We start from the raw sequence: 26,305 nt of genomic DNA, 5'->3' as shown, positions 1-26,305 counted from the left end.
TTTTTTCCTAAAAATTGAAGAAATTATTATTTAAAAAAAAAAGCAAAAAAAAAAAAAAAAAAAAACCCAAGGCGATCATTTTATTTTTTATTATTTTTAAAACAATTAATTTTGTTTTAATTTTTTTCCTCGAATTTATAAGGATTTTTTTTTTTTTTAAAATTTTTATCTTATTGAAAGAAAAAAATTTGGTCATTTTTATCTCTTTGTTGATCTTGAGGGGGGACATTGACATAATTGACAGTTTGGAAGAGATATTGACAATGAGGTGATAGTTTGAATAGGGTATGTATACTTTTTCCTTTTTTCTAAAACTATTTGTGCTTTGATTTTTGAAAAATATTTTTTGGTTTATTTTGTCACATGTAAAATGACAAATGACATTTGTATAGATTAGGTTTAATAATCTTCATTTAACTTAGTTTGGATGAAAACTCTGTCCTATATAAAAACCCGTTTAGATATCTATTGCATGAAAAAAAAAAAATCAGTGTTTAAAAAACGAAAACAATTTTCTAAAAGTCTACCAAATATGGCCACTGCCGTGGGTGGGTTTTTTTTTTTTTTTTTTATTATTATTATTTTTAAAGGATATTATCTAAGGAGCATAATTGTATTTTCATAGTCCTTTATAATGAAAATGCTGAGATAGATCTAAAATTTAGAATAAGCATAAACGCAGGTTTTAAATTTATCAAATTTAAAACTGCTAACTTAAATTTCAAATGAAAAAAAACAAAGAATTGTGACCTTATTTCTCCTTAAATTTTGACATGGTTATATGCTTTAAATTAGAGGGTACCATTGATAGCCTGGGACCTGGCTAGAGATTGGCTGAGCTAGGGTGGAAAGACACCTTTGTTTCATAAATGAATGGTCAAGTGGGGTGGCCGACCCAACACCATTTTTCTTTTTTTCTTTTATAATCTTTTACAGATGAATGTATAAATGTGTAATTTGCAATGACTCCAATAAAAAAAAAATGGTTAGAATATGTACAGAAAGAGTCATTTGTTTCACAGAGCATACCACTGGGAGGGATTTATCACTTTTTGAACTCCAGGAAATGTAGTGTGGGCTAGCTATGATAGGGCCGGCTCGATACATTTTGAAGCCTAAAGTGACAAGGTAAAGTAAAACATTTTTATTAAAAGGAAAATAAAAAATTTATTAAATATTATATTTTTATTTAAAAATTAATTTTCTCACTTTTTGGGATGTAAAATTTTTGTCCTTTTAAATTTTGATTAGACTTTTGGCTGCTCAATGCTCATCATAAGGCTCGAAAAATTTCTACCCACAATATAATTAAATAGTATTGTTATTTTTAAGAATAGAATGTTTAAAGTTAGAAAATGAATTTTATTTAAAAATGTGTTTAATATTATTTTATTATTTTATTTAATATTATCACTTATTTCAAGAATGAAATGTTGGAGAATTAAATAATATTAATGCCTTTTTAATTACTTGCTACTATAAGAGAAATGCTAGACTTCTCAAAATTTTCTTCCAAAATTTTGTTATCAAATGATGTATTACAATTCCATGAGATTGTGACACATTTTCCAAATGAGATTGTGACACATTATTTAGGAACCAAATTTTGGAGAAAATTTTTGGGATGTGTAGCATTTCCCTTACTATAAGAATATTAACTATAATTAAGCCTTCAAATATTTTTTATAAAATAAAAAAAAATCTTATTAATATTTATTAATTGGAGGCCTTAGGTGACCGCCTATTTTTTTTTTCTAAATAGAGCCTGCCCTGGGCTACGATGGGACCAACAAAATGAGGCCTACACTAAATTTAAAATGGCTAATGATATTTGTATACACATCGTAGTTTGTACAGACATTCATAATGTTGTTATATTCATGCATGTGAGACCTATTTTACATGCACAAATTTACACCAAATGCATAAATTCATTCATGAGAGGTGGATTTCTCATTTCTCTGTCAACATAGGGGGGGACCTATTCACATAGGGAAATGCTAAAGAGGAGACTCTCATCCCCCCTTTGTCACCCTCTTTTCCTTAAAAAAATTGGTTTTTATTAAAAAGTTGTCTCTAATGTCACATCAGAGACAACTTTTTAATAAAAATCAATTTTTTTATTATAAAAGGGTGATAAGGGAGGGATGAATGGAGGATGTGTAGAAGCTCTCATTCACATATATATCCTACAGCACCCTCTGCAATAGAGCTGCACTTTCCCCCCACTTCGTGATGGACTTCCCTTGAACACAAAGGCCCCAATCGCCCAACAAAAGATAAACAATTTGGGGACGTTGGGACTGTTAAAAGGTTACTTCGTAGGGTCCTTCCGCCACCCATCAATGATATTGATATTGGATCCCACTTGAGTTTCAGAAACAGAAAGATCAATTAATTGAAAAGAAACTGTAAGCATAATGAACTGAATGGTTACAAGTTCTTTTTAGACATGAAAACTGAGTCAATTCTTATTCTACGAAATATCACACAAGCACTAGACTAATGCAGGAGCTGTTTTCATGCTTGTACAGCCATTAAAAGCACCTCAAGTTAGACCGGAGACTATGCTTTTAATGGCTTTAAATTCCTGCATAAATCGTACGATTAAGTCACCATCTATTTCAAAAGCTTTGATAGCGGGAAGAACGTGAAGCAAAGGGAAGCCATGACAAACCCTCCACCTTTGTCATGTAAATGTCCTACGGTATCAAGTAGAACAGAAGTCAAACGAAGAATGTGCATCTGAACCCTTTTTATTGCTGTGGACCAGGCACTAAAATTATCATCATCTTAAAATAAATGCTTCTGCTGACTGCAGGCAGCTATGGTCAGGAGACTCAGGACTCAGGAGGGTAACGTGTAAGTAACTGATAACTGAATGAAAGCCATGCCACATTACATTGCACCGAGTGAAACCAAAGTAGAGCACGAAAGGTTGGACATTTACATGAGATGAAATTTCCTCCGATGAAAAATAGATAAAAAAGAAGAAGAAGAAGGAAATTACTAAGAAATTTGAAGCAGAACATAGTAAAAAGGGATTCTCTATTACTAAAACCCAACAATTACAAAGTAAGTACTATCTTAGACCACTTAAAAAAGGTCATTGAACAAAAAGAAAAGAGAAACTTCCATCTGTTTTCCTGAACAAAAGCCATGTACAATCACAGTGCATTCAGGAGGGTAACTACCCTTAGCCTTCCAAAACTACCTATTCTAATAATAGTTTATCTGCCAAGTGTTCCTATTCATCTAAATCAATCTGCTCTTTGTACAGTGGTCTTGAACATGAGGATGTACAACTTTTGATCCATTGAAAAATACATAAACCCACCAACTGAATGTGTCACAAAAGACCCAAAGCTTGTCCCCACAATACAGTGCCATGCTGGCCCATACACCCCATCAAATTCCTGCAAAATCACAGCCACCCCATAAAAATGGTTCACCAGTCAATCGCAAATTCACATACCCACATAACAAAATCAACAACCTTAATTAAATGAGGAGTTTTGACCAAAACAGGACCTAATTAGATTACCTTCTTCATAGTTAAGGCAAGGGTCTTGGAAGATAACTTTTCCATACTGTCGCAAGTCTTTCTTGCACATTCTGCAGCATGGATCTGCATAAACGGTGGCATATCAACTGAAACCACTTTCACACCAGTGATTGCAAAGACATCTGCTAGCTCCACCCGTGAGCCACAGAAAGACCTCCTTCTGCCTCCTCTCATAGCCAATGAAACCGACGGTCTCTTACCATCACGCCCATCTTGAAGATCCTCCAGTTCTATATCCTTCAGTTTCTCTGATAGTCCCTCAAAATCAAGCCCTTCATCAAGTTCTTTCTTTTTCTCATTCACCTTCACTACATGAAGCTTCTTATCCAATTCCTTGGACGATCTCTCGAACTTGCCTTTAGAAACATCCTTTGTCGCTCTACTATCTCTTTCTAGCTTTGGTCTGGGTAGGGAAAACTTGGAGGAATCAACCATAGAAACTGTCATGGCTTTGGCCTGCAAATGGGTGTCTACAAAAGTTGGATTAGTAGGCTTTTGGGGTGTACGGACTTTGTGATGGTGGGACATGAAAGAGGGTTTAGAGGGATCTGGTTTTGCTCTCATCTGGTGGTGGGTGGTCTTGGTGGTGGTGGTGGGTTTGGGGTGCTTTTTGAGAGTGGGATCCATGGACGATGGCTTGGGTTCTGGTTCTGGGTTTGCTAAGTTGCGCCGTTGCGTGGTATGGTGAGCCATTTTGTGGGGTGTTGGTGGGGATAATTGGAAGAAAATGGAGGGAGCGAGGGGAGTTTATTGTGTTGTGGGGGTGGGGGATGGGCAGTACTCAGTGGTGGGGTTCATTGGATAGGGACTTGTGCGGTGAGTGACGAGATCTAATGCGGCTTTGTTCTAACATGCGCCGGGGGCGGAGGACATGGGAGGTCTGTGATGTGTTTGACCATTGACTGATCTGTTTTTAACTTTTTATATTGCATTCATGCGAGATATTTTAGTATAAATTTGTCAATGATTTTGTCATAATTACCATAATTTAAATTACTAATAATTCTAAAGAGATTTTTTTTACAGGGTTTACCTGCTCAAAAGGGAGTGGGCTGCCCTAAATCTTTACAACTCTCTTATATTTACCATTTAAATTATTAACAATTTAGACAAATAAAAAAAATTAGGGTGCTATTTACTCAGTATCGTAATCCAGATTTTATCATATTTATTTTTGACGACTTGGTATTTATCACATTTTTCATATTTTAGCTAAGTAATTAAAATAAAATACGGCAATAAACTAATATGATAAAAATCTAAATCATTTAATTTCATAACAATGGTTAATATTAAAAGAGATTATTTAATAGACTAATTAAGAATTTTACCTATTGCGATTCATTTAACTTTAGATCAAGATCATATGTCTATCCATGAATGACAAAATTTCAGAAATAGAAATACATGATCGAGGTCTACTTTTTATAGACTTTGGCTCACCCCGGAGATTAAATAATTGGAGATCTCTTGGGACAATTTGAATTGCAAGACAAACTTTGGCCTTTATCATTGTTAATAATTTCTTCTCCAATATTACAAAAATCTCTAACTATTTAATAATCGAAAACAAGCCAAACCCGAATTGGTGACTAGATGACCCATGTTTGATTCTTATTACATGGAGAAATGTTAAATACTATATTTCTATTGCACTCACATTTTACTAGGATGATGCAACAATATCACATTTTTACTAAGAATGACTGAACTATATAACTTTACACGTAAAAATACCTGATTTATGGGCCCCTAGAACCCAATGATTCATTGATAACGGGGACAATTTTTCGTACTTAGACAATAGTACAACTACAGTAGAGACAGAATGGGACAGGCTAAGATGGAACTCATGTCCATCAACCATTATATTTCGTTTTCTACAGAAGCACATGGCTATCTTGCTCACACCGAATTTTTAGGCCATTTCGGGGAACTACATTATAAAATTGGAAAGATGTATGAATCAAAGAGGTACCAAGCAAATATGAAACAAAAGCACATGCATCATAAGAAACAAAAACAATTTTCTATTTTTTTAATCAAGAACATGCTCTGTCACCTCTACGATCTTCCCATCCAGACAAATTTTTTAGATGCCACAAAGCAAACAGAAAGTATTCTAGGATGCCATGCCATTTTTAATTTCTTATCAAATAAAAGAAAATTTTAAAAGGCAGGGAAAAAAGGGAAGAATTTAATGCCTCGGGAAAAGATATTTCGAAAATCTTTTCTTCTCTCTCTGTATTTATTTTTTGGCACACATTCCAGCAATGCCATTGCGACATTGGTCCGAACTGACAGTTTTTCTGCATATGGGCCAAAGTTTGGATCAAAGTAAGAACATATGGCCATCATTCACAGGTATCAACGAGTCCAATAAGTTTACCAAAACTATTCCAATATTTGATCTCAACTCTTCTCCATCAAGACATTTTGATAAGCTTCAGATTCAAGTAAATAAAGAATGGTTAAATAATATGTTAATATCATCATTTGGGTTTTTCAAGTTCAACTTACTAAATAAGACCTATTAAATAGCAAATCTTGATAGATCTTACTGTTAACATGATAGGTTTTTCCGGAACTCTGATGAACCTAAACAATCGAACTTAACTTTACCTTAATATTGCAGTTTACACAATTTCAGATCAAAGTACATATGCTTTTAAGTAAAATCTATCTCATTTATTTAAAATGGCAACATGAGGCTTTATCAGAGTGCTCAATGGTTGGGAAATGATTCTTTGAGAGAAGAGAACAAACTATTTAAGAAATACAGATTCGATCTCATGCAAGGACATCTCAACACCGTTACAAGCACATTTGTTTCTGAGATTGCATATCAAATATAAATATATAGATCTCTCTCATAACTCAGAGATTACCAGAGCAAAATCATCAAAGGGTAGACAACAGTGTAAAATCTGAAGACCATAAGAAATGAAAATAAAACGTCAGTCTAGTTTTTTCAATTGTTTTAAAAAATTATTTTGTACAGATCAAATCTGTAAGAATTTTTTTGTTAACAACATTTCAGTGCCGAGACATGGCCAATAATATACGTCGTCCTCTGATTCGAATTGGAATGGATGATACAAAGAACAAGTTTCTGATTTTCTTAGATCACATATGCTGACATGGCAAATAAACCAAGATTTATATATTTGTGATCAGAGACTACATCAGTGGCTCAGGGTAATCAACACAAAGAGGTGCTCAACTCATTGTAGCATTGCTCGATCAGATGATTACATACCTTGGCAGGAACAGAAAACAGAGCCTGATAAAACATTAAGAATGATGATAGCATTTCTAATTCCACGGACTAGGCAGCCGAGTATCTCTAAAGGCAGATGTACCACCAGATGCTGCGGGAGAAGGAGAGGATACAACATAATTTGTTCCTGATACAGATAACGTGGGCAGGTTTGCAGGATTCCCCTGGTGCCCTGCGAGAGCAAACCGTGATGGACTACCGGTAACCCCAATAGTTGCTCGCGAGGGGTGTGAAACCTTCATAAAAATGTGACATCCAAAAATGAATATGCTGCTGTACTTCATCATAAGTAACCAAAGCAAGGAATTCTAGCAAGCCCTTTCTAGTTATCCAGCGTGTCATACCACTACACAGAAAAATATGGGTCCTAATCATGCATGGACCTTTAAGGGGATATAATCAAACTTAAAGGGACTAACTGAAAAACCCTTTCTTCCTCTTTCTTCAAGTTATATGGTTTGTCAAGCTCCAACCCAAAACATTTGTGCACTCAACAAAGTTTGTGTTTGATAGTAGCTAGCCAGTGAGAAATAATACTATTTCTAGAGAAGCCATATATTACACTTACTAGATGTGAATATCTTGCTAATTACTGTTCAAGATCCCCTCCTCGTTGCCCATTACAAACCTGGCAATTAAGTACTCACAAGTTGACTTCTTAAGGTGCTAGATGAAGAACTAATGTCAATTCTGAAATTCTACTATTTTTCTCTGATTTTTATCTAAGGTGCCCAGCTTTCACATTTAGCCACGTTTTTAAATCTATATACATGTCCAATACACCAGACGTTTGCATTATGTCTCTATGTTGTAGACCACATAAGATTTGTTTAAGAACAATATGGTAGATAACATGAAACATAAACCTCAGGTCTAGTTTCAAGTTATCCCTTCACCAGATACCATTTGTTTTATTGGTACTTTACACAAGCACCCAATGGGTTTTGCACTCATAACTTTACCCTCCTCTCTATTCCTAGATTTGGAGGAAGTGAAGCTTGAGCTACATCTCAATGGCTCCTCTTAAGATATATCATTTTGTTCTGTTATTGTTTCCATTCTTTAAATCAGACCAGACAGAACTTGGCCCACAGCTCATATCTTACAACAGCCTAAAACCTGGACCTTCCATATGTTGCTAAAGGTTTTATGAGCTGAGCCTAAAATGAGTGCTTAATTTATTGAGATGAGTCGGTATTCGCATGGGACCAGCTCAGCCTGGCCCAATTGACAGTCCTACCTTAAACTCTAGACAAAAAATATGTCTACTTAAATTTATAAGTTCTCACCAAAAACACAATGACAAAACTATCGTGACAATCAGAAGTCAAGCAAATGTGAAAAGAGGCAGGCCTTCAAAGTGGAGGAAATTCAAACTTATAAAAAGAAACATACTTAGATACTTATCTGCATGATAAAAGTTGTAGCAATTATGAAACATTACCATGTTGTGTTGATTATAGGCAGGCCTTCTAAGTGGAGACTCTGAAGATGGTGACATACTGCTCGTCCGAAGCATATGGCGAGAATGAATGTTATGGTTTAAAGGATCATCAGCTTCTCCCCCTTCCATATCACCACCAAGGTTTGCCTCCGAGCCTGTCCTAGGAGTAACATGCCTAGTCAATGATCCAGTATCATTTGTGGTATCCACTTGAAGTGGAACAGATGGGCGAATTGCCATTCCTTGCATACTATTTCGCCTTTTTAATTCCTCCTCTGCATTCAAGATCTGACAACCACCATCAATTGTTTCTATATAATATCAAAATCATTGTCAGAGCAATAAAAAGAATATAGAACTTAAGCCTTAAAACAAAATATAGCTATGAGGCAAGCCCGAAACTTCAAAACATCTCTCATCCCACACTAGAGCTGCATAAAACCAAAGCTTACCTGCTTCAGCGCTTGTACTAGATTATGTTTCTTTGCATTCAAAGTTTGCAACTTATCCTCAACTTCCCTTTTCCTCTTCTCTCTACCATTTAACACATCAACTTTGTTGCTTACCTAGCAAGTAAGACAAATAAGAACAGTTAACAAGCATAGCTGAAGAGCGGGGGTGAAGAATTATAAACACGTAATTTGGGAATTAAAATCCATGTTAGTTAGTACTTGATGAGAAATGTAAAATGTGTTCCAGGTTAATCGTAAAGGAAAACGTTATGATTCTCGAATAAGCTAAGCTTCTTAAGGAATATGATTTGAAATTCATCACCTCCTCCGATAATGTTTATCTACTTAACTGCTTCTAAATGACTATTATTTCATTACTAGTTGCTTATGAATTGGTGACCAATGTGTAACTGTTTTTTCAGCGCATATTTCCTCATTACCAAAATCACCACCAGCTATCGATCATTCACAAAAACCCTGAACTTTATGGACGATTTGAAACAATCTGTTTATAACAACCACATTTTCCATTACAATTTGCAAGAGTACCTCCGAATTAAGGTTTGCCAGGTCAGCCGGTTTTGTTTCGACCGGCAAAGCTTGCTCATCGGCAACGCCATCAATCGCACCAGAAGCTTTCTCGGGCAACGGATCGGAAGCATCAACCAATTTCATCGGGCAATCACCTCCGCCGTCCGATCCTCTCTGATCTTTTTCCTCACCCGACGGCCCTTCTCCGCAATCACCGAGCTTCTCCGCTTCCAATTTAGGCTCGAAAAATGACGGGTTCTCTTTCGGGGCTCCATTTTGTTGGTTCGAATAGGAGCTAGGGTTAGGGTTAGAGGAGGTGGCGGTGGGGGAGTGGAGGCGAGAGAGGGCTTTGGAGCGACGGTGTAGGAGGGATCTGAAATCTCTGAGGGAGATTTTAGGGGTTGGCATAAGCCATCGACGAGCGACGTCGGGGACTCTGTGAAGGGTTCCTCTGTACAGCGATATGGCCACCATTTTTCCGATTCCCGTGAATTATCGTTTTCTTCTCTCTGCTTCTAATTCTAAAATACGAGATTCTAACTACGTGCGACAAGTCGTTTATTGGCACAAAAAAAGAATATTTGGATCATAATCCTCCATTATGATTCAGGTTTTAATATGTAATATACAACTTAGTAAGATACATATGAATTAAGAAAAATCTAAGAATTCTTTTAAAAATTTTAATATTTAAAATGATTTGAATGTGGTTAAATCTATGATAAGTAGCATTTTATGACTGGTTTTTTTATTGTTTAATGTCTGTTTAATTCGATCTATCCAACCGTCACCATAAGGCAAAAATTAACTGTTGTTAAATTTAATGAATTCTTCTATAACTTATATTTTCATTATTATTATTTATATTTTTTGTTATTTTTTTAAGATGCTTTCGTAAAAAGATTTTTAAAACTAAATTATAATGAAAAATCCACACATAGCGCAGGTTCTCTTAATTGGACTGCTGCGTTCCTAACTCCCTTAGAGATTAACTTTTATGATTTTCTTTTTTTTTTTCTTCCCCGTCTTAGACACTTCTCTTATATACTCCTTGTGTACTTGACTGCGTTTTGCATTTTTTAATAAAATTTCTCGTACTTATAAAAATAAAAAATTAAGAAATTTACAGTGAAATTAGCTTTACATGGAGATCTTGATTTAGATAAATCAGACTAAATTTCCAATAGAAATTTTGAATTAACAATGAGATGTTAATGCTAAACTCTCTTATGGGGCGCGCAAGGAAAGAAATGAAAATGATTTATTTTATGGTATAGATTAAATTCTACACATTTAACGATATATATATGTCATATAGTGAATATATTCTCACATTATTTAAATTTTAAATGAACATAACACTACGTAGAACTGTTAGATGTAACATAACAAAAATTTGACCGATCGACAAGATCTATGCATGCGAAGGAAGATCAAACTTCGAAACAAATACAATTTCAATTAGAGGATGATCCGCTGGAAAAAGAGCAGGTAGTGTGATCCATTCAATTACATGAAATATAGCATTATATTAGGAATAAAGTATTAGAAATCGATGGTTAAAAGCACAATGAACCCATAAATGCAGAAGAGGTTTAAAAGAAACAGTAAAAAAAGTCCATATGCTCAGCCCATTACATATATCTATGCCCTCTGCAAACTTGGAGGGGAATTCAGTAGTAGAGTGATTCCTCCAAAAGGTTTGGGAAGTCTAAGAACATTTCTGGTTCTTGATCTAGCATGGCTTCCACAAAAGAAATGCCAGAGAGTGATGAAGTTTGACAGTCATTGCTTAGGACTGCACGTTCTATTCCTGTAGCTTTAACTGATTCTTGGATAGCAGCCTCATTGTTGGTCTCACATTGAGGTATCACGTTTTGTTTTTGGCTCTTCAATTCCTTTGATGAATTCTCAGCCATGATTTCTTCTTCTTGTGGATCAGCTGGTAGAAATTCTTCGTCAAGAAGAAAGTCATGCCAGCTGAAGTCTAGGGGTGACTTTTCTTGAGCTGCAGTGGAACAAGTAGGAGAAGATGATGACGAAGACGACGAGGGCGAGGGCGACGGCAACGAGTCTTCAACAAAGATTATCGGCGGTGGGATAGTCTTGTTTTTGGTCCAAATTGAGGCCTCTGTGACCAGTTTTATAGCCTGGAGCTCGGCCAGAAGATCCAATGAGCGGCAGTCAGTATGATTGTAATTCAGAAGGGTATCTTGGGTTGCCATTATTGCAGGCATCAATTGGCTGTTGATGTTTTGGAATGCTTGAAATGGGGCTGGATATAGTTCAGATTTAAACATAACTGCACTCTTCAAATCTTTGTTGAGAGATCCAATTCTTGTCCCGGGTTTTCGGAGGCCACCAATGTTTCCATAGTCAGCAAGTATTTGAGAGAAGGGCCTATGAGTAACGGGATCGATTCCCATTTCAGAAAGCCTCTTTCTCAACTTGGTGTTCCAGTAGTTTTTGACATCATTGTCTGTTCTCCCAGGAAGTTGTTGGGCTATGATGGACCACCTGAGCGACAAAAACCATGAGAGAGAGAGAGAGAGAGACGAGGCATTATACTTGCACTTGTAACAGAAAACACACCATTAAAACAGTTGGCAGTTATGTTTATTATGAGCTTCACACGTTTTGGTTCGTTAGAAATATATACTAGGAAGAAGGATGATGGATTGGGATTGGGGAGAAAGCCGGGATCCTTTACTTCAAACCAATTTAGAGCAGATGGTGGAGACAACAAGACAAGATCAGCTAGAATGACTCTGCTTTGACACAGACTTCTATTGCTTTCAAATCAATTAGAATTATGAGAGATAACAGCAATTATTATAATGTTATATGCATGGCAACATAACGCATGGGAAAGCAAAACAAAAACAAAAACAGCAAAAGGAAGGCATTTGGAAAGAAAGAAAGTGTATAGAAGTTCCACCTGCTACCTATGGCTGCATGAAGCCTAACAATCATCTCTTCTTCTTGAGGTGTGAAGTTGTCATGCTTAAGATCAGGCCTCAGGTAGTTAGTCCACCTTAGTCTGCAGCTCTTCCCACATCTCTTAAGTCCTGGAGAAGATCCTCACATAGAGTATTATATAAATTGTTAGTAAAAGTGGATTAATTCTGGTCCTCTATATATATATACTCCATATCGAATCGAGATTGAACCAACCTGCTTTTTTAGGAACAGCAGTCCAGTTTCCTGTGCCATGCTTTGAGACATATGCAAGTATCTTTGCATCTTCCTCTTCAGTCCAGAGACCCCTTTTAAGGTTCAGCTTGTCGCAGCAAGGAGGCCTTACCATCGAAAATCAAAAACAAAGCAGGAAACAAAAAGTAAAGATAAGATCAATAGGGGTCGACGAACGATGATAGTAATGAGACTTGAAACAACTTCCCTTTGTAAATGAAATGCTCTTTGAGAGGAAAGAGAGGATGAAGGAGAAGGGATTAAAGGTATAACAAGTGTGGAAGCAAGAAAAGCATGGGGCTTAGCTCCCATTTAACATAATCTGCATGATGTATGGCATCTTCGCATCAACGGTTTGAGATGGAAATAAAGATTACTCTCTCTCTCTCTCTCTCTCTCTCTCTCTCTCTCTCTCTAACTCCACCATACTCACATGCTTGGCTTCAAGAGCATTTCAGTCAGGTTCGAATTGGGTGAAATATTTGGTTAAACGTAGAATAAACTATGGATTTGTTTATATTTATTAGTTCCTTGTGTAAAGGAAATGACTTCTGGTTTAGTTTCTAATAATCACAAGCTTGATAAGCTAGAGAAACTTTTTGAAGATAATCAGAAATGATATTGAAAACCCTTTAAGGGTCTTGCAACAAGGAAAACAATGTACTGTGCTTGCGTGAATATAAACTGTTTAGAATCCATATAATATTTGAGCTCTTCCTTCATTATTTTCACTAGTGAAGCATCAATATCCTATAATTAATGTGAAAAAAGAAAGAAAAAAACAAAATCAACATAATGAACGAGAGACTACTTGGCATTCGCTTTCACTTATAATAACATGCCTACACCAAAACAATAAAACACCTAGACAACTTAGCACTTTACCAAGTTTTCTTTGTTGTTTGTCAATGTAGGTGTAACGACTCACCCCCAATGACACAATACTGTCCGCTTTTGGCTCCCCATACCAGACTTCCCAAGAGGTTACCCATCCTAGGATTGCTCTCGCAGCGGCTCGCTTAACTGCGGAGTTCTGATAGGTTCATTGCCATCACGGCTTTAAAACGCGTTGTGTCATATAGGGTGCATTTATACATATAAGCACATCCTCATTCCCAGGCGATGTGGGACGTCACAATCACCCCCCTTGGGACCCAGCGTCCTCGCTGGCGACCCTCATGGGATCACCCCATTCTTGGCATCCCAGCGAGTGCCCGCCGGCAACCCTCTTGGTCTTGTGCACGCTCCCACCATCTCAGGCTGGGCAATGGCTCTGATACCATTTGTAACGACCCACCCCCAATGACACAATACTGTCTGCTTTTGGCTCCCCATACCAGACTTCCTAGGAGGTCACCCATCCTAGGATTGCTTTCGCAGCGGCTCGCTTAACTGCGGAGTTCTGATAGGTTCATTGCCATTACGGCTTTAAAACGCGTTGTGTCATATAGGGTGCATTTATACATATAAGCACATCCTCATTCCCAGGCGATGTGGGACGTCACAGTAGGTGTGGCCTATGTGGGAGCGTAACAGCCATAGGCTAGTAATTAAAGTAGTTAACTTTATTAACCTGGTCAAAATAACACAATACAATGAGATTCGGTAGGAGAAAAGGAAGAGGAGGAAGAAGAGGAAGAATATTAGAAATAGAAGAAGAGGAAGATGATTTATTAAATACCGAGTCTCTTCTAGGCTTTTGCATTCTTTGCAGAAAACGAAAAAAGTAGGAGCACGAAAAGAGAAAACTAAAAAAAATGGGAATAGGGCTGAAAAGAGAATGAATCTTTGAATTAATAACAATAATGGGTAGGCCGTAGGCGAAAAAAGTTAAAAACTTGTAATATCATGTTTTGAAAGACCAAATTATTTATTTATTTATTTATTTATTATTTTTAAAATTTTGGTGGCTTCCTTTCGAACTTTCGGGTTTGGATTTAAAAAATTCATAAATATTTTTATTTCAAAATTATCTCGTGAGAGACCTTTTCTATATTATTTTTATGGGGGAATGAATTACTATATAAATTTATTTATTTATTTATTTATTGGCTGAAGAAGGTAGATATCTTTTTAAAAAAATTTGGAGGCCAACCCATGTTAAAACACTTGTTTTGGGGGGGTTTAGCAGGCCATGGCCCCCCACCCCACTGCCTCCGCCACTGGGCCGGAAGGTCATCTCTAAGCGTATGGGCTGATAAACCACGTACGGCCGAGGAGCACAACAAGAGAAGAGAAATGTAATCCAGATGTGCAAAACTTGCATGTGTATAAATAAAGCAAACTTAAGGTAGAATATTGCTAGAAATTAATACAGAGTGATCGATCGATCGATGAGCTTAGCTATTGCGAAAGTGTTCAGAAATTTGAGTTAAATGCAAATCAATAACGCTTTTACCCACACACACACACACACGTTGTTTTCCCCCACAATCACTCTATATATCTTCACCATGTATTTAGAGCAAGGCCGGCCAGGTGCTAGCTAGAAATAAATCTTATTTTTCAGATTCAGTGAGAAGCAAAAAATTTATATACGTGGTTCACCACAAAGGATTATGTCCACCAAATTGCAGAGAAGTTTCACTATTTCTTGAGAAACAATTTAAGTAGGCGTTTATACGTACAACAAATAACCCTAAAAGCATAAGCACATATAAATATGAACATCTATTAGGTCAAAACGCTAAAACAGATCAAAAAATTCCGGCTTCCGCCTATTGGCCATGCCTATGCATGTAAACCGAATCAGATACAAAACCAGACTCCACGTACGTAGCCTAACAATAAGGCAATAAGGCACCACCTAGAGCAAGGCCAATAGGCCGAACTTATTAACAAACAAATTGTAGGAATTGGCATCCATGATTCCATGTATGAAAAACAGCAATACAAATACAATTAATCTTGCCAATTTGGGCAATTTGTATTTTCTGGATGGGCTATTTGTGGAAACATTAAAAGAAAATAATGTATGGAAGTAATTAGAAATTAAAGGAAGACATATGTGAAAACTGGAGAAAGTTTGTCCTGCCGAAAAAAAAAAAAAATACTTGTCATCATCATTATTGTCATCTAGGGCAAGAGATAAGATTTCCCGAATTTTCTTTTTTCTAAGAGTTTCCTTTCATTTCCAAATAGGCCTTTGAATTTGACTGGAATTGGATACTTCAATTCATCAACTAGTCACGAAGAAAAGTCTAATATAAATTCGCTTTTCTGTTGAGATAATTAACATAGTTATTAAGTCATCGGTACTTATCCTAAAGTTTAAGTTTATGAAAAAGAGTTATAATACCATACTGAATCATCGATCACTTATTCTAAAAGTTTAAATTTATAGGAAATTATAGACTTAATTATTTAAATTAATTTTTTAAGAGTAGATATTGTAAATTTGAGTGAGATATCGTTCGAAGGGTACTTCCTCCCTTCGTAACAAGGTCGTGGGTTCAAGTTTTAGCGGATGAGCATGTAGCTTACCAATAAAGAATAAAAACAATAAGGCAATAAGGCACCACGTACTTAGCTGCATCTGTTGTTGAGGAGTACTTATGGAGTAGCTTATCTGATGCTTGCCAAACCAGCCCGTGGTGGTCAGTCAAACTTTGGAGGGCTAGGCCCGTGCTTCATCTGCTTGCACACACACAACTTGGCTGATCAATTTCTACCCTACTAGTAGTAGCCCAACACTTGTCCATGTTCATGCCTTGGACTCACGCCCGAGTGGAGGGCGCGCTTGGCTCATGAGTCATGTCAATGCCACCTCTTGCATGCATGAGCTGCTTGTCAAACCCTCCAGCAAGTACCGCCGCCGCCCGCCTATATTTTGGCTTACTCACACACCCCGCATGCACAAGCCCACCTTCCACAGCCACGTTGGCTTTCCTGGACGTATATGCAAGATGGCAATCCCCATGCTGTGCATATTGCTTACCACATGCTTATATAAACAGCTGATCATTCTCCATGGCTTATTTATTTTTATTTTTAGGTTAAAATGATTAGACCAATTCATTAAAAAGTCATTCTATTCCATTATGTAAATCAAATACAAAATGCATTTGTGATGCACTATATATTCACATGTAGAGTTGCACTATTCACACATGCATCTCATTTTTCATTTATTTCTCTTTCTTTTTACGCGCTCTCTCTCTCTCTCTCTCTCATCAAAACTCATTTACGCCATAACAATATTCTAACATATTTCCGAATATGAGAAATTGTATTTCAGAGTATGTCTATATGACAAAATCTATGTTTGTCATCTTAAGGTCACACTCATGCGAACCACTTCAGATGAGAACAACAAAATTGATGACTTTATAGCAAATAATTATCCAAAAAAAAAATGATTTATCGTTGAAAAAATATCTTAGACTTAAAATAAAAAAAGATAAAGAAATAATAATAAAAAAAAAATATTTAAATGATATAGTGAAATAATAGATAATCGGATGTATGGTATCTTTTAAAACTCATTAGTTAAAATGTTAGATTATGTATATATATATTGTCCCACATGGGTTATTGTTATGTATATTTATTTCATAACTAGCCTATATATATAGGCCTCTTATGTACAGCTAACGTGTGATTCAATATAATACTTTTCTCTTAACATGGTATCAGAGCACAGGTTCTGAATCACCTCTATATTTTATTTTATTTTTTTTTTCAGCCTTTTCCTAGAACTTTTCTGACGCCGCCGTTGCTTCCGCCATTCCTCATCGCTCTGTCTTCCTCGGTTCTCCTTCTCCCAGTCCTTGTTTCGAGCTGGTTCATATACCAATCGAAACCTTGGGAGATAACCATGCCAGAGCCGTCGAGAACAGCCAAATCGAAGTCTCCACGCTCCCACACGCGCTGATTGAAGATTCTGCCGCCACCAGTGGTTTCTGTCGTTCTGCCGCCGATACCACCGTCCGATCACTCTCATTGCCGCCCAAATCGATAGCCCAGCCTCCTAGCTGCTCAGGGCCACCGAGAACGTCTCCATCAGAAGGGGGACGTGCCTCCACGCGCAGGTCAAAGATTTGGCCCTTTGTTTCACGGGCCCACACGCTGCCACCCTTCGCCCATCCATCTCACACGCCAAACCTATGTTGTGCCACGTCATCCCTAGCGCCACGTCAGCCCGTTGACCGTTGACTATTGACCGTTGACTTCTGCATCAGTTGACCAGGTGTTTTCTACTTTTTTTTTCGTTCTGATTTCATTTTTCTGGTCTGTTTCTGCTTTTGGCATCTCCAGATGGCGCAAAACGAGGTTCTTGTTCATATTTATGTTACGTTGGATGGCACCAACTACACTGTTTGGTCCCAATCTATGAGGAGTTTTCTTAAAGGCCGCAAGCTATAACTCTATGTGACTGGGGATATCCCCAAGCCGACTAAAGTCACTGCTGAAAGCGATGATGCTTTCCACACTCGTCTTTTTGATTGGGACAGCAAACATCATCAGATTCTTACGTGGTTTCGTAACACCACTATTCCTTCTATTGCGTCATTATTTGGCAGTTTTGATGATGCTCAGGGTGCTTGGGATATGCTTGCTTCTCGCTACTCCTCGATTGATGGTTCTTGGGAGTACCAGATTATTCTTGATCTCTTTCGTCTGAAGCAAGAATCTAACCAGTCTATTACTGATTTTTTTGCTCGCATGCAGTTCTTATGGGACCAGTTGGCTTTTTCTGATCCTGCTTGGAATGATGCTACTGATGCTCAGATGTATGCTGATCGTAGGGACCAACATCGTCTCTATCAGTTTCTGATGGCTCTGCGGGATGATTTTGAGCCTGTTCGAGGGCAACTTTTGCACCGCCCTCCTCTTCTTACTTTGGGCCAGGCTGTCTGTGAGCTTGTTCGAGAGGAGACCCGATTGTCTACCTTGCGCTCTCAGCACACTCTGCATACTCATTCAGTATTAGCTGCCCATCGCCTCAGACCGAGCACTCTAACAAGTCTGACAGGTCTGGCCGTGGACTTTCCAAGAACCGTGACAATCCTTTTTGTCGCTATTGTCGCCGTCGTGGGCATACTATTGACAAGTGTTGTCGCAAGGCCAAATCTTCTGCATCTGCCGCAGTCATTACCACTACTAAGAGTGCTTCTTCTTCAGCTGCTCCAGCTGCTTCCTCTGGCGATTCTATAGGATCTACTCTCACCTTATATCCAGCTGACTTTGAGGCAATTATCAACCAGGTCCTCGCTCGTTCTGGTAATGCATTTCCTCTGTCCTCTCCATTTTGCCAGGTAAATCTTCATCTTGGCTTTTTGACTCCGCCTGCTGCAATTATATGACGCCATATGCCTCCTCATTTACCACTTCTACCCTTCCATCACATACATCTTTAATTCACACAGCAGATGGCTCTTCTATGACTGTTCAAACCATAGGCACTGTCCATACCCCGTCTCTTTCTGTCTCTTTCTGTCTTTCATGTGCTTAAATTGTCCTTTAACCTTCTATCTATTGGACAACTGTGTGAATTGGGTTATAGACTTATTTTTGACTCCTCTGATGTGTATGTGCAGGATCCTCGGACGGGCCAAACACTTGGGACCGGGCGTAGAGTTGGGCGACTGTTTGAGCTTTCATCCTTACACCTTTCCACCCCTGGTGTCTCTACTGCTACCGCTTCATCACCACCATCTCTTGCTCTTTGACATTCGTGTCTTGGTCATGCATCTGTGTCTCGAGTACAAGTTTTAGCTTCTAAGGGTTTATTAGGTTCAGTGTCCAATAAGTCTTTTGATTGTATTTCTTGTCAACTTGGGAAACAACCAGCTTTGCCTTTTAATAATAGTGAGTCTATTGCATCTGCTTCTTTTGATAAAATTCGTTATGATGTTTGAGAGCCTTCCCATGTTCCTAATATGAGTGGCTCACGTTATTTTGTGATTTTTGTTGATGATTTTTCCTGTTACACCTGGGTGTTTTTAATGAAATCACGTTCTGAATTATTAGATATCTATCATAATTTTGTAAAAATGGTTGAGACCCAGTTTTCAAAACGCATTAAAGCCTTTTGTTCTGATAATGCCTTAGAATATACTCAATAGGCTTTTCAAAATATCTTAAAACACTATGGCATTTCTCCTCACTTGTCTTGTCCAGGCACCTCTCAACAAAATGTAAGAGCTGAACGTAAACTTAGGCATATTCTAGACACTGTTCGTGCTCTTCTCCTTTTCTCTTTGGTTCCTACTCCTTTTTGGGGTGAAGCCACTCTCACAGCTGTCTACACTATCAACAGGTTGCCTACACCTATTCTTGCCCATTGCACCTCTCACGAGCGGTTGTTTGGCTCTTCTCCCACTTACCATCAACTTCGTGTTTTTGGTTCTGCTTGTTTTGTTTTGCTCCAACCTCATGAACGCATCATGAACGCACCAAACTCGAGCCTCATTCTCGGTTATGTTGCTTTCTTGGGTATGGGGTGGAACAAAAAGGTTATCGGTGTTATGATCCCGTGTCACACCGTCTCCGCATCTCCCGTCATGTGGTCTTCTGGGAGCATAAATTATTTCACGAAGGAGGGAAATTTTGCATGCCCTATTTCCCTCCCTTTACCACACTCCTAGAGTCGCCTCTTTCTCATTCTACCACTGGTGATATTTGTCCTGAGTCTTTCTCACTTGAGCCGCAATCTTCAAATGCTCATGATGTCGCTACGCTTGAGTTCCCAGATTCTGCTCCATCCGAGGCTCCAACTCATACCTCCCCACCTGCTCTTCGCCGATCCACTCGGGTAAAGTCTCTTCCATCTCATCTCAAAGACTTTCATTGTTTTCATGCTGCTTTACATGAACCTCACTCCTATCGTGAGGCTTCCACTAACACTTTTTGGCAGGACGCAATGAAAGAGGGACTTGATGCTTTACACAAGAACCATACCTAGGATCTGGTTGACTTGCCTCAAGGGAAGTCTATTGTTGGGTGTAAGTGGGTCTACAAAATCAAGACTTGTTCTGATGGTACTGTTGACAGATATAAGTCTCGCCTTGTGGCCAGAGGTTTTACTCAAGAGTGTGGTGTGAATTATGAGGAGACCTTTGCTCCTGTTGCTCGCCTATTTTCTGTGCGTGCACTATTGGCTGTTGCTGCCTCTCGACATTGGTCCCTTTCTCAAATGGATGTCAAAAATGCCTTCCTTAATGGCGATCTCAGTGAGGAAGTCTATATGCAGCCACCTTCTGGCCTCTCTTCTCCTCAAAACAAGGTATGTCGTCTTCGTCGAGCTCTCTATGGTCTAAAGCAAGCTCCACGGGCATGGTTTGCTAAATTTAGCGCCACTCTGTCTCTCGTCTTGACTACTCCATCAGCTCGTATGACTCTGCCTTGTTTATTCGCCGCACAGATCGATGCATCATTCTTCTGTTGTTATATGTTGATGACATGATTATCATTGGCGATTGGTATTCTGGAGCTCAAGCAGTTTCTCAATCAGCATTTTGAGATGAAGGATCTTGGCAATCTCAGCTATTTTCTTGGCCTTGAGATTTCTTCTTCTTCTGATGGTTTCTATTTGACACTAGCCAAATATATATCTGATCTACTTTCACGGGCCAATCTCACAGACTGTAAGATCGTCGACACATCGACTGAGCTCAATGCTCGTCTTACTCTACAGGATGGCGAGCCTCTCCGTGATCCCACTCTTTATCGGCATTTGGTTGGTAGCCTTGTCTATCTTACCGTTACTAGGCCTGATATCTCATATGCTGTCCATCAGGTGAGTCAGTTTATGGCTACTTCCCGTTCTACTCACTTTTCTGCTGTCCTTCACATCCTTCGCTACCTCAAGGGGACATTATTTCATAGGCTTCACTTCTCCTCTCAGTTTCCTCTTGAGTTGCATGCTTATACTGATGCAGATTGGGTAGGTGATCCTACAGACCGTCGCTCCACCACCGGTTATTGTTTCCTACTTAGCACCTCTCTTATTTCTTGACGCAGTAAGAAATAGTCTGTTGTTGCTCGCTCCAGTACTGAGACAGAATATCGTGCTTTAGCTGACACTACCTCGGAGCTCCTTTGGTTGCGATGGCTTCTACAAGATATGGGTGTCTCTTTTTCTTCAGCCACTCCTGTCTACTGTGACAATAGAAGCGCTATTCAGATTGCCCATAATGATGTTTTTCATGAACGGACCAAATATATTGAGATTGATTGTCATTTTGTTTGTCATCATCTTCTTCAGGGCTCTCTACAACTTCATTCTGTCACGTCTCATGATCAACTCGCGGACCTCTTCACCAAGTCTCATCCTCTAAGGCGTTTCCGCGATCTTGTGTTCAACCTCAAGATGATCTCTTACACTCCACCTTGAGTTTGAGAAGGGGGGGGGGGGGGTGTTAGATTATGTATATATATATATATATATATTGTCCTACATGGTTTATTGTTATGTATATTTCTTTCATTACTAGCCTATATATATAGGCCTCTCATGTACAGCTAACGTGTGATTCAATATAATACTTTTCTCTCAACATAAAATAGATAAAGTAGATTTTGGTTAGCCATTTTGCATATAAAAATGCATAAACAATTATAAGTGCTCTGACAAGGCTATATGTAACACCTCAATCTATAAGAAGTTTATGGGGTTAATTAAGTTTTACATTGATTTCCTACTAGTTAAAATTGAATTTTAAAAGGGATTTTAGAGAGTTCTAATTGTAACTTAACTTGTTTTTTTGAAGTTATAGTACATAAACGTTACAAATGGTATCAAAGCCACCTAATAAGATTAGCCGACTGATTCAGAGTGTGTGAATATATTATATCCAATTTGATGGCAAAAAGGTGGTATAAGGTGTGTATGTGTGTGTGTGTGTCAAGTCAATTGCGGTTATATCAGCATTGTTCGTGTGCTTAAATCGAACTAAGCTAAGTTTATCTAAGTTCGGCTTAGTTAAAATTCGATCCATAATTATTGTTCAAGTTCGATTTATTTATTAATTGAACTGAGTTCGAGACGAGTTTATACGAATCGAACTAAAATTGTTTATAAACAATGCTTGATACTCATTTACAACCCTACTAATATGTAAGATTAAGCAAGGGACAGTTAAAATATATTTGCCATTGCTATTTAACCAATTACATGCTAGCTTTTGAAATAATCTGTTTCACTTACATCTCATAAACTTAATTAACACCACAAAAATATAAAATATAAAAACTCAAGCATTTTGATTATATCCAAAGAAAAAAAAGAAGAAGAAGAAGAAGAAGAGCCGAGGTAGCCAAATAGAAGGTGACTGAACCACCTCCAAAGTCATGGGTGGGTTGCGATCACTCCCAAATGGCCTTAAGATTCAAAACTACATATATATTATTGACTTAAGCATCAAAAGTATTTTCAGTTGAAACATCATTTAATTCTTAATTACATGTAGTAATTAAAACTCCAACGCAAACTAACTGCATGGTCATAATGAGGTCAAGAATAATTAAGAAGCTTATGCCAAATGCCAACTAATTAAGGATTAAACTATAAAAGTATTATAGGCATATATATATATATATATATATATATATATATATATATAATAATTACATAAAGCTATGTATGCATATGTCACATAAAGGATCGGAAATAGGATTTCTTTTTTATTCTTGTGTTATGTTCTTTTTGAAAAAAGAACATCGGCCAGCATGTGGGCATGCACGCACAACTATACAAGTTTTAAGCCTCAAATTATACATTTAATTTGAACTTTCCAGAGTAAGCGACAGGTATAACCGACCAAACTATAATTTCTTTAATTTATTCATATATAATGATACTTTCAACCAGTCCTTTTGTATAAATTTATATAAAAGTAATTAATTAACTCAATAAAATATGAACTGAGTTTTGTTTACACGAAGAATTTACTACGATATATAATAAAAGTTACTATCACTTTTGGGATTAAAGGGATTAGCACTAAGTAAAGTTGTTGCTTTCCAACGTAAGGTTCAAATTAAGTTAGTGGTGTCTCAGTGCATATACATGACATGCACCTATACATATAATCAATCCCCACCTCCTAAAGAATTGTGAATTTAATCATTAAAATTAACATTTTTAATGATTTCAAATTATACCGAGCAAAATAAATTAACTACGAGAACAATAAGAATTAACTACATCCACAATTAAGAAAGGGCTATATCTTACTTTTATTCTTTAGTTAAAAAAAAAAAAACTCATATTTAAAAAATAATAATAATAATAAAAAATTAAAATAAGTGAAAATAAAGATAAATATGAGAATCAAATCAAAATTGATTACCATCCAATCTTGTGATAACCAATCCTATAAGATAAGAATATATATCATATCATATATTCTAAACAAGTCGTACATATCCCTATTCTTAAAGAATCATAATTTTCTTAATTGTATCACGAATGGCTGCCCTTTGGGAACACCGATTTGAAAAGATAATTAATAGCGTTATTGCCGAAGAAAATAAATAGTTACATAGAATTTTGGACATCAAGTGATACAAAAAGTTAAAAGTGAGTTGTTTTGTTCACGTGACCAATATGATCAATGGGCAAAGATAGAGTCATTAGTTAGATGACAAGCATTTGCTACAACCTAAGAAACAAGACAAACGATCAAGTCGGAGCATAAATTGTGATGGTCTTTACAATATGCTGTCCAAGATTAGTCCGCCGGCCATAGGAGATGCTTTACCAAAACTTTTTTTTAAAATAAATAAAAAGGCATTGCATCATGGGTTTGAAGGCGGGCGACCATAGATTGGGTTAAAATGTTTTGATATTGCATACAGTGTTAAATCATTGAATATTGAAAGTTGAGTGAGACCCCAAAAAGAAACAATATAGTTACGTACCCTCGTATCGGTGTTAATAGATTAAGTCCATGTAAAAATGTTGAATTCCAAAGTTAAGTGGATATATGTTATCGTGAATGGTGGTCGTGGTAGGTTTGATGATCTTACGCGGCGGAGCGAACTCCTCTACCGTGTTGCTTGGTTAAGCAAAAAAGTTGGACAATTTTGTCGCAATTTTAACACTTCATTGCCTAACCGGGCCCTCTCCATTTCATTCCTCCGTAATTTCTATTAAAAGTTTAATGAAATTAATATCAACTATCCTATTTTTATGCCACCCTGTGCTTAAAGATATGCAGGGTTACTTAGAGCATTCACAATGGTTTATGTATTTTTCAATCTAGAATAGCTAATCAAAATTTATTTTATCTAGTTTAGTTAATGAATTTTAAATGCACTATACATCCGATTATCTATTTTTAACTCTATATTATTTTTTTATTATTTTTAATTTATTTATTTCATTATAGTATTTTTTTCACGTGGGTCCCGCTTTATAACTCCACTACTTTACACACTTTCTCTTAAATCTCCACTATAAAGGAAGAAAAAAAAAAAAAAAAAAAAAAGAACGTGGAGTGGTGGAGGGAAAAAGGAAAAAAACAAAGCTAAAAAAGTGGAGATAAAGAATAAAAAAAATAGATAAGTGAATAATATAACTCTACATGTAGAGTTCCATTATTTATGGAATTAAGGAAAATCTATTATAGAGTTGGAATACATAAGCTGATGGAGTCTCTTTTTAACACTTTTATTATCTATTCTAGCTTAAAGTTGCAAATAGATAATCCAATGGGAGTGCTCTTAGAGCATTCCCAATGGTTTATGTATTTTTCAATCTATAATAGCTAATCAAAATCTATTTTGTCTAGTTTAGCTAATGAATTTTAAATGCACTATACATCCGATTATCTATTCTTAACTCTATATTATTTTTTTTATTATTTTTAATTTATTTATTTTATTATAGTATTTTTTTTTTCACGTGGGTCCCGCTTTATAACTCCACTACTTTGCACACTTTCTCTTAAATCTCCACTATAAAGGAAGAAAAAAAAAAAAAGAACGTGGAGTGGTGGAGGGAAAAAGGAAAAAAGCAAAGCTAAAAAAGTGGAGATAAAGAATAAAAAAAATAGATAAGTGAATAGTATAACTCTACATGTAGAGTTCCACTATTTATGGAATTAAGGAAAATCTATTATAGAGTTGGAATACATAAGCTGATGGAGTCTCTTTTTAACACTTTTATTATCTATTCTAGCTTAAAGTTACAAATAGATAATCCATTGGGAGTGCTCTTACCAATCAATCTCTTCGTAGCAAAATAATAATTTGTCTTCTTTTCTTTTCTGGTGGGGGACTTCGTGTCTAAAGTCTAAAGATTTTCGAATTTTTTGTTTTTAATAGACCATTTAATAATTAGAAAATTATTACCAGAATATTCATAGTAGCTAAACAAATAGTAAAGCCGTCTTGACTTTTTTGGGTGACATGTTTTTATATATATATAATGTGTTTTGGAATTTTTTTTTTAAAAAAAAAAATGTTCTACCATAATATAAAAATGAAAAATTATTTTTATATTTTTATGAGTATTTATATTTGAATTGTTTGTTAATGTTTTTTTTTTTATTTAAAATAAAAATAAAAATAAAAATTTTAACAAATGGAACATGATCCTCTTTCTTATTCTTCAAATTATTTGTTATTAGAGTATATTTGGATTACCTTGAAGTTAGGGATTTGAGGAGAATTGTATTGCCTTTGATAAAGATTAGATTATCTTGAATTTAGGAATTTGATAATATTGAATCACTCTTAATTAAGGGATTTGATTATGAATATATTTTATCTGTAAGCTCTATAAATAGAACCTTAATTTTGTATTGTATACTCATCCAGAAATAAAAGTATAACATGTCAAAAAAAAGAAATAAAAGTACAACGTAATCCTTTGGACTTTATCCATATAAAAT

The 26,305-nt window shown here is 36.6% G+C and overlaps 3 protein-coding genes across 3 annotated transcripts; all 3 read right to left on the bottom strand.

Moving 5' to 3' along the window:
• Positions 1 to 3,031: 3,031 nt before the first annotated feature.
• Positions 3,032 to 4,488, bottom strand: LOC133875427 (uncharacterized). Its single transcript, XM_062313562.1, has 2 exons — positions 3,545 to 4,488; positions 3,032 to 3,416 (listed from the first exon to the last, which is right to left on the bottom strand). Exons 1-2 carry the CDS (start codon positions 4,256 to 4,258, stop codon positions 3,261 to 3,263), a joined length of 870 nt encoding a protein of 289 aa, XP_062169546.1. The 5' UTR covers positions 4,259 to 4,488; the 3' UTR covers positions 3,032 to 3,260.
• A 2,213-nt stretch (positions 4,489 to 6,701) lies between these two features.
• On the bottom strand, positions 6,702 to 9,799 carry LOC133876532 (uncharacterized). Its single transcript, XM_062314824.1, has 4 exons — positions 9,291 to 9,799; positions 8,742 to 8,855; positions 8,290 to 8,577; positions 6,702 to 7,081 (listed from the first exon to the last, which is right to left on the bottom strand). Exons 1-4 carry the CDS (start codon positions 9,744 to 9,746, stop codon positions 6,881 to 6,883), a joined length of 1,059 nt encoding a protein of 352 aa, XP_062170808.1. The 5' UTR covers positions 9,747 to 9,799; the 3' UTR covers positions 6,702 to 6,880.
• Positions 9,800 to 10,822: 1,023 nt separating this feature from the next.
• On the bottom strand, positions 10,823 to 12,618 carry LOC133876424 (transcription factor MYB35-like). Its single transcript, XM_062314707.1, has 3 exons — positions 12,447 to 12,618; positions 12,211 to 12,340; positions 10,823 to 11,789 (listed from the first exon to the last, which is right to left on the bottom strand). Exons 1-3 carry the CDS (start codon positions 12,577 to 12,579, stop codon positions 10,946 to 10,948), a joined length of 1,107 nt encoding a protein of 368 aa, XP_062170691.1. The 5' UTR covers positions 12,580 to 12,618; the 3' UTR covers positions 10,823 to 10,945.
• Between the last annotated feature and the right edge of the window lie 13,687 nt (positions 12,619 to 26,305).

Source organism: Alnus glutinosa, chromosome 8, assembly GCF_958979055.1.
Source record: "Alnus glutinosa chromosome 8, dhAlnGlut1.1, whole genome shotgun sequence".
Lineage (NCBI taxonomy): Eukaryota > Viridiplantae > Streptophyta > Magnoliopsida > Fagales > Betulaceae > Alnus > Alnus glutinosa.
The sequence above is the reverse complement of the archived record's forward strand: the minus strand, read 5'-3'. Positions and strand labels throughout refer to the sequence as shown.